Source organism: Schistocerca gregaria, chromosome 11, assembly GCF_023897955.1.
Source record: "Schistocerca gregaria isolate iqSchGreg1 chromosome 11, iqSchGreg1.2, whole genome shotgun sequence".
NCBI classification, from domain to species: domain Eukaryota; kingdom Metazoa; phylum Arthropoda; class Insecta; order Orthoptera; family Acrididae; genus Schistocerca; species Schistocerca gregaria.
In genome coordinates, this window is record NC_064930.1 from 125,264,390 (window position 1) to 125,277,171 (window position 12,782).

At 51.6% G+C, this 12,782-nt stretch overlaps 1 protein-coding gene across 1 annotated transcript in view; it reads right to left on the reverse strand.

The window, feature by feature from the left end:
- Positions 1-291: 291 nt before the first annotated feature.
- LOC126295060 (uncharacterized) overlaps positions 292-12,782 on the reverse strand; it is a 13,536-nt gene continuing 1,045 nt past the window's right edge. Inside the window, exon 2 of the mRNA XM_049987307.1 lies at positions 292-1,106. Coding sequence (XP_049843264.1) covers positions 292-1,106 — 815 coding nt within the window. The remainder of the gene's footprint in view (positions 1,107-12,782) is intronic.

Here is a 12,782-nt window from a genome sequence, read left to right on the forward strand (position 1 = left end):
TAACAGGAAAAATCAATGTCCTGTGTATGAAATAAATCTAAATATACATACATACATACATACATACCCCCCTGCAGGTCCGGGGGTTAAAATAGGCCCGAGGTATTCCTGCCTGTCGTAAGAGGCGACTAAAAGGAGTCCCTCCCCCTCAAGGGGGTAGTTAGCACCTGCGTCCAGAGACGGACAGTTTCACGACCTATATTTGCGTTCATTTTGGTTTTTCACTTCTTCTGGTTTCTTCCTTCCTTTGGTTGGTTCCTTTCTTTGTTCTTCTCCATCTTGCTGTCTTACTTACTCTTGTCCTTGCCTCCTTCTTGTCCTTGCCTCCTTCTTGTCCTTGCCTCCTTCTTGTCCTTGCCTCCTTCTTGTCCTTGCCTCCTTCTTGTCCTTGCCTCCTTCTTGTCCTTGCCTCCTTCTTGTCCTTGCCTCCTTCTTGTCCTTGCCTCCTTCTTGTCCTTGCCTCCTTCTTGTCCTTGCCTCCTTCTTGTCCTTGCCTCCTTCTTGTCCTTGCCTCCTTCTTGTCCTTGCCTCCTTCTTGTCCTTGCCTCCTTCTTGTCCTTGCCTCCTTCTTGTCCTTGCCTCCTTCTTGTCCTTGCCTCCTTCTTGTCCTTGCCTCCTTCTTGTCCTTGCCTCCTTCTTGTCCTTGCCTCCTTCTTGTCCTTGCCTCCTTCTTGTCCTTGCCTCCTTCTTGTCCTTGCCTCCTTCTTGTCCTTGCCTCCTTCTTGTCCTTGCCTCCTTCTTGTCCTTGCCTCCTTCTTGTCCTTGCCTCCTTCTTGTCCTTGCCTCCTTCTTGTCCTTGCCTCCTTCTTGTCCTTGCCTCCTTCTTGTCCTTGCCTCCTTCTTGTCCTTGCCTCCTTCTTGTCCTTGCCTCCTTCTTGTCCTTGCCTCCTTCTTGTCCTTGCCTCCTTCTTGTCCTTGCCTCCTTCTTGTCCTTGCCTCCTTCTTGTCCTTGCCTCCTTCTTGTCCTTGCCTCCTTCTTGTCCTTGCCTCCTTCTTGTCCTTGCCTCCTTCTTGTCCTTGCCTCCTTCTTGTCCTTGCCTCCTTCTTGTCCTTGCCTCCTCCTTGTCCTTGCCTCCTCCTTGTCCTTGCCTCCTCCTTGTCCTTGCCTGAAGGCCGACCCACGCGTTCGTCCGTTCAGCCAGTGCTAAGATCGCCCGGTCGACGTCTGCTCTTCCTCCCGTCGCCCCTCTGACACAAGCACTTTTATCAGCTTCTGCCAGGACGAAGACTCAGAAGTCAGAAGCACGGGCTTTCAAGAAAGAACCGTACGTGCAGACCATCTACGTACCTCGAACCCTCAGCCATCGACCAATCCTTGCACAAAACGGCCTTCCACGAAGGCTCATAGGAAGCAGTTCTCCTTCCCCGCCACGGCGCATTTCTCCTCCTGCCCCCCCCCCCCCCCCCCCAGCAGTTGCCGCCCCAGGCCGTATCATCCATTTCGCCTGGCCGCACCGCTGGTAGCTGAACATCTGGCCGTTCACCAGCAGAGGAAGCTCCCCCTTCCGGCCATCTTCACAAGATGGCCAATGAACCTATAGAACAAATGGACGACGACTGTCCGCCTCCTGCTAGCGCCGGCAGTGCTCGCTCGAAGCCGGGCCCTCAGCGGCCTTCTCGATGACCCCTTCTTGCATATTCTTCTCACGATGGCACTTATTCACTGGAATATTCGCAGCATTCGTTCCAACCGAGAGGACTTAAAATTGCTGCTCCGCTCGCACCGTCCTCTCGTAGTAGCCCTCCAGGAAACGAAGCTACGCCCATGCAATCAAATTGCCTTGGCACACTACACCTCTGAGCGTTTTGACTTACCCATGTGGTAGATATTCCGGCGCATGGATGGGTTATGTTGAGGGTCCGGGACGATATCTACTATGATCCCATCATATTGCACACCGGCCTGCAGGCAGTTGCCGTCCGCATTACTCTCCCCAATTTTACATTTTACATCTGTACCGTTTACACGCCATCGTCGTCTGCCATTACCAGGGCAGACATGCTGCAAATTATTGCTCAGCTCCCTGCACCATTTTTGTTAACTGGAGACTTCAATGCTCACCATCCTCTTTGGGGCTCTCCAGCATCCTGTCTGAGGGGCTCCCTGTTAGCAGACGTTTTCAACCAGCTCAATCTAGTCTGCCTCAACACTGGCGCCCCTACTTTCCTTTCAGACACCTCTCACACCTATTCCCATTTGGACCTCTGTCTCTGTACTACCCAACTTGCAAGCCGGTTTGAGTGGTATGTGCTTTCTGATACATATTCGAGCGACCACTTCCCATGTGTTATCCATCTCCTGCATCATACACCCTCTCCCTGCTCAACTAGTTGGAACATCTCCAAAGCAGACTGAGGGCTCTTCCCCCCCTGCGGGTTCGGGGGTTAGAATAATCCCGCAGTATTCCTGCCTATCGTAAGAGGCGACTAAAAGCAGTCTCAAACTTTTTGGCCTTATATGATAGTCCCCTGTTGGGTTTGACCTCCATCTCTCAAAATTTTCCGAAGAGCGAGCCGATTTGGGAAGGGCGCCTTACTTGGTGCATTGTGTCCATCTTGCAATCAGACCTTTCGCCAGCTTATACACCGTTGAACTGCAGTCCTGTCCGCTCTCCATCTCTTGGGCATGACTCTTTTTCTGTGTGCAGATAACACCTTGCACTGTGCAGTGCCTCTTTCTGCACCGACAGCGACCATGGACCACATGTTACCTAACATCCAACACGGTAGCCAGTCCATTGTGGTGGGGCTGCCATGTACCCTGTTGGTTGTAGCCCCCTGACAACACAGGGATCGCTCTACTGATGACTGTGACGTTAACTGCCCACGTATGCCAAGGAGTAGATGCCTATCCTCCTGGGGTCTTCGGACTCCCGGCAACGGCCATCCTGCCAGGTGGCTCTTGCCGTGGCTGGGTGGCGCCCGTGGGGAGGGCCCTTGGTCAGAGTAGGTGGCATCAGGGCGGATGACCTGCAATGAAGCGTGGTACATCGTCTCTCGCTGGTGGCCAGCCGCCAGCAGTCTCTAAGCATTCTCGGGCTCAGCTTAACGCTCAGAAGTATGATCCGAAAACATTCCCCTCCCTGGTCACACCGTGGGAGGAACGTAAGTCTCAGGATGGCAGTAGCAGTTATTCGCCCCGCTTCTTAGTTTGTACGAGGGGTGATGGGGATTCTTTTCTCTCCACAAAGCCTCAGTTCTTCGTCGAGCATTTAGAGGACAAGTTTGGGGAGGTGGAGGGCTTGTCAAAAATGCGCTCTGGGTCAGTCCTGATACAAATGGCATCCTCTGCCCAGTCACGATGGTTACTCGCTTGTGACAAGTTGGGGATGTTGCCGTTATGATCACACCCCATAAGAGTTTAAATATGGTCCAGGGAGTTATTTACCATAGGGATCTTCTTTTGCAGTCTGATGAAGAGCTGCGCGCCAATTTAGAGCGTCGAGGTGTACATTTCGACCGGCGCATTCATCGGGCTCCGAAGGAAAATCAGATTGCTACCGGTGCCTTCATCTTGGCCTTCGAAGGGGATACCTTACCGGAAAATGTCAAGGTGATGGTCTACCGATGTGACGTTAAGCCCTATATCCCTCCCTGATGCGGTGCTTTAAGTGCTGGAAGTTCGGGCATATGTCTTCTCGCTGCACTTCCAGCCTCACATGGCGAGATTGCGGACGCCCATCACATCCCAATACTCCATGTGCCCCGCCTCCCATCTGTGTCAACTGCGGGGAGCACCATTCACCTTGCTCGCCAGACTGCCAAATTTTCCGGAAAGAGCGTAAAATCATGGAATACGAGACCCTGGGCCGACTGACCTATACGACCGACTCCATCCTGTGAGAATGACATCTTCCTACGCTGCTGCTACAACACCTGTGCTAGCCCCGTCTGTTTCTCAAATTGTGGCCGGATCGACAAGTAGTACAACTCCTCCTGCCCCCTCGCCAGTGGGGGGCTCTACCCATTGGGTTGCTCCTGCGCCACCTACCTCAGGAGCAACATCATACCACCCATCGGGGACGTCCGTCCCCACTTCTAAGCCGGAGAAGTGTCCAACTTCTTCAGCTTCTCAAGCTCGCAAGGGGTCCCTTGGGTCCCTCCCTTCCCAGGTTTCCGCCAGCGAGAAGGCTGACGTCCGACAGTGGCGTAAGTGCCCGCAATCAGCTGGTCGTAGGGCTTCACGATCCTCCTCCGTCCCGGAGACTGAATCGGTGAAGCCCTCCCAGTCGGTGCGACCCAAGGAACAGCGTGAGAAACCCAAGAAGAGCTCTCAGCCCAAGGAACTCGCTGTGGCAGCCATCCCACTGCAACCTTCCACCTCTGCGTCTGAGGATGCGGTGGAGATTCTGGCATCCGCTGAGGACCTCGATCTCGCCGGTCCATCAGACGCCATGGAAAGCACTATCACAGGTGCTAAATCGGAGGCAGCAGGTGACCCAGTGGCGTAATCTCCCTTCCCAGTCCCATCACGCCTTTCTCAGCCATGGACAACACCATCCCCCAGTTGAACTGCAGCGGTTTCTTCCACCATCTAGCTGAGCTCCGCCAACTTATCAGCCTTCACCCTTTCCTCTGCATTGCTCTGCAGGAAACTTGGTTTCCGGCAATGCGAACCCCCACCCTCCGTGGCTACTGGGGTTATTATAAGAACCGGGCAGCTTATGAAAGGGTGTCTGGTGGCGTCTGCATATATGTCCTGAACTCTCTTCACAGCGAGTCTGTACCTCTCTAAACACCTTTAGAGGCTGTCGCTGTTCGGGTGTGGACGCCACAGGCTGTTACCGTCTGCAGTCTTTACCTTCCACTGGATGGTGATGTCGCACAGCATATCCTGGCTGCTCTGATAGCCCAATTGCCGCCACCTTTCTTGTTACTAGGCGACTTTAACGCCCATAACCATCCGTGGGGTGGGTCGGTGGCAACAGGTCGAGGCGCCATTGTTGAGCATTTATTGGCGCAGCTCGATCTCTCGATATTAAATGATGGTGCCCACACACTTCAGTGTGGCGCATGGCACATACTCCGCCATTGACCTTTCGATCTGTAGCCCTAGCCTCTTACCGTCTGTCCACTGGAAAGTGCATGACGACCTTTGTGGTAGTGAACACTTTCGGATCTTTCTGTCACTACCACAGCGTCAGTCTTCTGGGCGCCCTAGCAGATGGGCTCGGAATAAGGCTGACTGGGACTTGTTCTCCTCGACTGCCACTATTGAGCCTCTCTCTAACGATGACATTGATGCAGTGGTTCAATCGGTCACCACCGGCATCGTTACTGCCGCCGAATCTGCCATTCCCCGTTCTTCTGGGTCCCCTCGGCGGCGGACTGTGCCTTGGTGGTCGCCTGAGATTGCTGAAGCGATTAAAGCTCGCCAGCGGGCGCTCCAGCGTTACAAGCGACATCCCTCAATCGAACACCTTATCGCCTTCAAAAGGCTGCGTGCGCGAGCCCACCGCATTATCCGCCAATGCAAGCAGGAGTGCTGGGAGCGGTATGTGTCCACCATTGGCCTCCATGTCACTCCATAGCAGGTCTGGGCCAAGATTCGCCGCCTCTATGGCTATCGAACCCCTGTCAGCGTCCCTGCACTCTCACTGAATGGAGCAGTTTGTACTGACTCCGACGTCATTGCAAACCGCTTGGCAGAGCACTTTGCTCTGAATTCCGCTTCTGCCAACTACCCCTTGGGCTTCCGCTCCATTAAAGACCGGATAGAACGTCGTTCTTTTCGCACCCACCATCCTGAATTGTACAATGTTCCATTCAGTGAGTGGGAATTCCACAGTGCCCTCGCCGCTTGTCCTGATACCGCTCCTGGCCCAGATAGCATCCACTCTCAGATGCTGAAACACCTTTCAGTGGACTGCCAGCGACGCCTCCTCGACTTCTACAACCGCATTTGGGTCGACGGTGAGTTTCCGTCGCAATGGCGGGAAAGTCTTGTTGTCCCCATTCTGAAACTGGGGAAGAACCCTTTGGAGGTGGACAGCTACCGTCCCATTAGCCTCACCAACGTTCTTTGCAAGTTGCTTGAACGGATGGTGAGCCGGCGCTTGAATTGGGTACTGGAGTCTCAGGGCCTTTTGGCTGCATCTCAGGGTGGATTCCGTAAAGGCCGCTCCGCCGCCGACAATCTGGTGAGCCTGGAGTCGGCCATCCGTACTGCCTTTGCCCGCCGTCAGCATCTGGTCGCTGTCTTTTTCGACATGCGAAAGGCGAATGATACGACATGGCGTCATCTCATCCTTTCTACACTTCATGGATGGGGCCTTAGGGGCCCTCTGCCGATCTATATCCGCAATTTTCTGTCGTATCGTACCTTCCACGTGCACGTCGCGGCCTCATATAGTTCCTTCCAAGTCCAGGAGAACAGTGTGCCACAGGGTTCTGTTCTGTCTGTCTGTTTTTAATAGCCGTTAACGGGCTCGCTGCGGCTGTGGGAAATTCTGTCTCCGCTTCACTGTATGCTGACGACTTCTGCCTTTACTACAGCTTTATTGGCATTGCAGCTGCTGAACGTCAGCTACAGGGCGCAATCCGCAAGGTGCAGTCTTGGGCTGTAGCGCATGGTTTTCAGTTTTCGGCAGCCAAGACCTGAGTTATGCATTTCTGCTGGCGACGCACTGTTCACCCGGAGCCGCGGCTTTATCTTGACGGCGAGCTTCTTTCAGTGGTGGAGTCACATCGGTTTTTGGGGGTGGTTTTTGATGCCCGGTTGACTTGGCTGCCTCATTTTCGGCAGCTTAAACACGCGTGTTGGCGGCATCTAAATGCTATGCGATGCCTGAGCCACACCGGGTGGGGCGCCGACCGATCTACTCTACTACGGCTTTACCAGGCGTTAATCCAGTCCCGTCTGGACTATGGGAGTCTGGCTTATGGCTCAGCATCCCCATCTGCGTTGCGGCTGCTGGACCCAATCCTCCACAGCAGGATACGCCTTGCCACTGGTGCCTTCCGGACCAGCCCTGTGGACAGCATACTTGTGGAGGCAGGTGTCCCTCCACTGCGGTTACGACGCCAACAATTACTGGCTGCTTATTCTGTCGGGCATCCAAATTATTGTGTCCTGTTCCTGCAGTCAGTCGTCTGTCTGCCAGAACGTCGGCCCCGGTCGGGTTGTCCAATCACTGTACGCGTCAAACAGCTTCTCTATGGGCATGAGTGTTTCCCTGTACCACCTGCTTTCCGGGCCCCTCTGCGTACACCCCCATTGTGTGTGCCTCGCCCTTGCCTTCGGCTCGACTTGGAACAGAGCTCGAAGGACTCAGTCCTTCCGGTGGCCTTCCGACGCCGCTTTTATTCCATCCTGGCCACGTATCAGGGCTCTGGCTTTGTCTATACCGACGGTTCGATGGTTGCTGGTCGTGTCGGTTATGCACTAACTCTAGGTGACCATTCTGAACAACGTTCGTTGCCGGCTGGCTGCAGTGTTTACACTGCTGAGCTGGTCGCCATCTTTCGTGCCCTAGAGTATATCCGCTCCTGCTCAGGTGAGTCCTTCGTTGTCTGTAGCGATTCCCTGAGCGGTTTACGAGCTCTCGACCAGTGTTTCCCTCGTTGTCGTCTGGTGATGGCTACCCAGGAGTCCCTGAATACTCTTGCCCGTTGCGGCAGATCTGTGGTCTTCGTTTGGACGCCAGGCCATGTTGGGATACCCGGAAATGAAACTGTTGACCGCCTGGCGAAAGACGCCACTAGTGCACCATCTCTGGAGATTGGCCTCCCGGCGACTGATTTGCGGGCACTATTACGCCGCAAAGTTTTCGATTTATGGGACACTGATTGGCGCAACCTGCCCGTGCCAAACAAACTCCGCCGTATCAAGGAGACGACTACTGTGTGGCGGTCATCCATGTGAGCCAACCGCAGGGAATCAGTCGTCCTTTGTCGGCTCCGCATTGGCCACACCCGACTCACGCACAGTTATTTACTGTGTCGTGAGGATCCCCATCTTTGTCGCTGTGGGGCGTCCTTGACGGTGGTCCATATTCTGTTGGAGTGCGCCCTTTTACCTGTGCTCAGGCAGACTTTTGCGCTGCCTGATACGCTCTCAGCGCTTTTATCTGACGACTCTTCCATAGCGGACATAGTTCTGCGTTTTATTCGGGCAGGGGGATTTTATCGCTTAATGTGTGTGTTTTTTGTGTTGATTCTGGCCTATGGCCTAAGATTTGTCTGATTTTGTTTCATGTGTTTCTCGGTGGTTGGCTTTTCCCCTTTTGTTTGTATGGTCGGCCAACCACCGTTACACTCTGTGTGATTTTAGTTCGTCTTGTCTGGTCTTTGTCTACGTTTCTCTTGTTCTGTGTCGTCTGTCTTATCGTCTGTTGATCGTTTTTTCCTCTGTGGGTGTTTTTAGTATTTGGAAAAAGGGACTGATGACCATAGCAGTCTGGTCCCTTTAACCCCCACAAACCAACCAACCAACTGAGGGTTCTTCAGTTCCAGGGCGACCTTTCAGGATTAAACCTTCACAAGCTGCGATAGTCAGGCCGCACACCTCACGGAAGTCATTCTCACTGCTGCTGAATATTCCATCCCTCACACTACTTCTTCTCCACGCCGCGTACCAGTCCCCTGGTGGACCGCAGCGTGTAGAGACGCCTTACGTGCTCGTCGACGTGCTTTACGCACCTTTAAACGCCACCCTACAGTGGCGAATGGTATCAATTGTAAACGATTACGTGCGCAGTGTCGTCGTATTTTTAAAGAAAGCAAGAAAGCCAGCTGGGCTGCTTTCACAAGCACCTTCAACATTTCTACTCCTTCTGTTGTATGGGGTAGCCTGCGCCGGCTATCTGGCACTAAGGTCCACTCACCAGTTTCTGGCTTGACGGTCGCGAATGACGTCCTTGTGGCCCCTGAGGATGTCTCCAATGCCTTTGGCCGCTTTTTCGCAGAGGTTTCGAGCTCCACTCATTGCCCCCCCTGCCTTCCTCCCCTGAAAGCAGGCAGAGGAGGCTCGGCTACCTAATTTCCACTCCTCGAATTGTGAAAACTACAATGCCCCATTCACCATGCGGGAACTTGAAAATGCACTTGCCCGGTCATGGTCCTCCGCTCCGGGGCCTGATTCTATTCATATTCAGATGCTGAAGAACCTTTCTCCTGCGGGTAAAGGTTTCCTTCTTCGTACTTACAATCGCATCTGGATTGAGGGACATGTTCCCGCATGCTGGCGCGAGTCGATTGTTGTACCGATTTCTAAGCCAGGGAAGGACAAGCACTTGCCTTCCAGTTATCGACCCATCTCGCTTACCAGCTGTGTCTGTAAGGTGATGGAGCGAATGGTTAACTCTCGGTTGGTTTGGCTGCTCGAATCTCGACGCCTACTTACCAGTGTACAATGTGGATTTCGTAGGCGCCGCTCTGCTGTTGACCATCTGGTTACACTGTCGACCTTCATTATGAATAACTTCTTGTGGAAGCGCCCGACCGCGGCTGTGTTCCTTGATTTGGAGAAGGCTTACGACACCTGTTGGAGGGCGGGCATTCTCCACACCATGCATACATGGGGCTTTCGCGGTCGTCTCCCTCTTTTTATTCGTTCCTTTTTAATGGATCGACAGTTCAGGGTACGTGTGGGTTCTGTCCTGTCACACCTTTCGCCAGGAAAATGGGGTGCCACAGGGCTCCGTTTTGAGCGTCGCTCTCTTCGCCATAGCGATCAATCCAATAATGAATTGCCTCCCAGATGATGTCAGGCTCCCTTTTCGTGGACGATTTTACCATCTATTGCAGCGCGCAGCGTACATGTTTCCTGGAGTGCTCTCTTCAGCGTTCTCTTGACCGTCTTTACTCCTGGAGTGTCGCCAATGGCTTCCGTTTTTCTGCCGAGAAAACGGTCTGTATTAACTTCTGGCGCTACAAAGTTTCTCCCACCGTCCTTACGACTCGGCCCCGTTGCTCTCCCATTCGTAGAGACAACAAAATTTTTAGGTCGTACATTTGACAGGAAACTTAGTTGGTGTCCACATGTCGTATTTGGCTGCCCGTTGTACCCATTCTCTAAATGTCCTCCGTGTTCTCAGTGGCACGTCGTGGGGAGCGGATCGAACCGTCCTACTTCGCCTATATCGGTCGATCGTCCGCTCCAAGCTGGATTATGGGTGCTTTGTATACTCCTCTGCACGGCCGTCCATCTTACGCCGCCTCAACTCCATACAACATCGTGGTTTACGGCTTGCGATCGGAGCGTTTTATACTAGTCCCGTCGAGTCTTCGTGCTGAAGCCGGTGAATTGCCACTCGCCTACCGGCGCGATATGCTGCTTTGTCGTTAAGCCTGTCGGCTTTTGTCAATGCCCGACCACCCATCGTATCGTTCCTTTTTTGACGACTCTCTTGACCGTCAATACTGGTTGTATGTCTCTGCCCTGCTTCCCCCCTGGAGTTCGCTTTCGTCGCCTCCAACACCTTGAGTTTTCACTCCCTGCAACCTTTAGAGTGGGCGAGAGCCACACACTACCTTGGCTCCAGGCTCAGGTTCGCGTTCACCTTGACCTCCGCTCGCTCCCAAAGGAGGTTACCCCCGGTTCAGTATATCACTCCCGTTTTGTCGAACTTCGTTCAAAGTTCATTAATATGAACTTCATTTACACGGATGGCTCTAAGACCAATGATGGGGTCGGGAGTTTTTATTGTCGGTGCACAAAGTTTCAAATACTGGCTACATGGCCATTGTTCGGTCTTCACAGCTGAGCTCTTTGCCCTCTACCAGGCTGTTCTTTACGTCTGCCGCCACCGACACTCTGCTTATGTCATCTGCTCCGATTCTCTGAGCACCATCCAGAGCCTCAGTGATCCGTATCCGGTTCACCCTTTCGTGCACCGGATCCAACGCTCTCTTCAGCAGCTGGTGGACGACGGGTCTCCAGTTAGCTTTATGTGGGTTCCTGGGAACGAAGCTGCAGGTGCCGCGGCCAAGGCTGCGGTCCTCCAGCCTCGGACGGCTTCTTGTTGTGTCCCTTCATCAGATTGTTGCACGATCATTTGTCGGCGCATTTTATCGCTGTGGCATTCCGACTGGGCTGCACTTAGGGACAACAAGCTTCGGGCCTCAAAACCTCTTCCCCTAGCTTGGACGTCGTCCTCACGTCCTTCTCGGCGGGAGGAGGTCGTTTTGGCCCGGCTACGAATTGGACACTGCCAGTTCAGCCATCGCCATCTGCTGACGGCAGCGCCGGCGCCGTTCTGTCCATGTGGGCAATTGCTGATGGTCCGCCTAATTTTAACGTCCTGTCCGGATTTTAATACGCTGCGTCTTGATCTTGGCCTGCCATGTACTGCCATGTACTCTGGATGCCATTTTAGCGGATGACCCAGGAGCTGCTGCTCGCGTTCTTCGTTTTATCAACTTGACACACCTGTCTAAGGACGTTTGATTATGCTGTAATTTTTTAATCCTATGTCTGTTAATACGTCTTTTATAGTGTTGTCCCTTCTAGTTGCTGTTTTAACCTTGTGCCTCGCGGTGCATTCATAACTTAGTCAGGGCGCTAATGACCATTGTAGTTGTGCGCCCTAAAACCACAAAAAATACATACAAACAGCCCTTCCATTTCAGCTGGCTGAAAATAATCATCTTCATGAACTCTTAAAAGATAAAAATTTCAATCATTCTTGGTGTGATGCACATGCTCTTCGGAGTCCTGAGTCTTTGGAATCATTTGTGAGTTCCTGATAATGTGATTTACTTTAAGTATCGGATAATGTTTTCCTGATGAACTTTTATTATTGTGTGATTTGAAAAATATTGATAGTAATGGTTATGAGAAAATTGTGTCCATAAATTGTTACAAGCACTGATTTATGTGCGCCTTCATTGTGCCCAACATAGTTCACATTAGTGAGAATTAAAACGTAATTTTTTGTGCCTTTACGCGCTCGCGCGCGCGCACACACACACACACTTAAATCTGGATAAAATCATGTTCAATTTTGGTGACGAGTTTTAAGCATTGTGGAATAAACTTAAACAAAAAGAATATGCACATTTATTACAAAACATAAAAGAATTGTTTACCTGACTCTCGTGCTTCAAATGACCATTCCTGATAGATAATTGACAAATGATAATTCCTTTTGGGACATCGTATATATAACTAAACAGTAGAAACTCCATTTTGTAATAAGAACTATACAACAGATAGCATAGATTGCTACTCAACATAAAGATGATCCATTGAGTTGCAGACAGGCACAACATAAAGACCAATGAAGAAACTGTTACACGTGCAGCTGTCTGCGAAAAACTTTTTCATCAAAGAAAATGCACACATTCACACAAGCAAGCACACTTTATGCACACTCAGCCGCCACCATCATTAGCTCGAACAGAACACACATTTATTGGTTCTGTGAGAATTTAGCATGTAGAATACAAAAAGACAATCCTGAATAATCGTTGAGCAGTTAGTATATGCCTGCACTTTAAATAATGAAGTAACATGGAACATGGAAAAAAAGGTGACAACTTGTTAATAGTGTATTGCATAGTATGGGAGCCTAAGTGCACTCATTAGCTCCATAACACACACGTATCTTCGTGTACATAAAATACGTACAACCCAAAACAGACGAAAACATTAAGTACCATGAAAATTAATCAAAAAAGCAAGATTTATGTGTTGGCTATCAGCATGCATGGTCGTGAAGTTAAAGGCAAGGATGATATCTGCCTAGTAACACTGTTAATTAGTACCCATAACTATGAGTATATAATGCACAAAACATTTGCATTAGGGCTTACAGCTGTTTGAATAATAATGCACATAC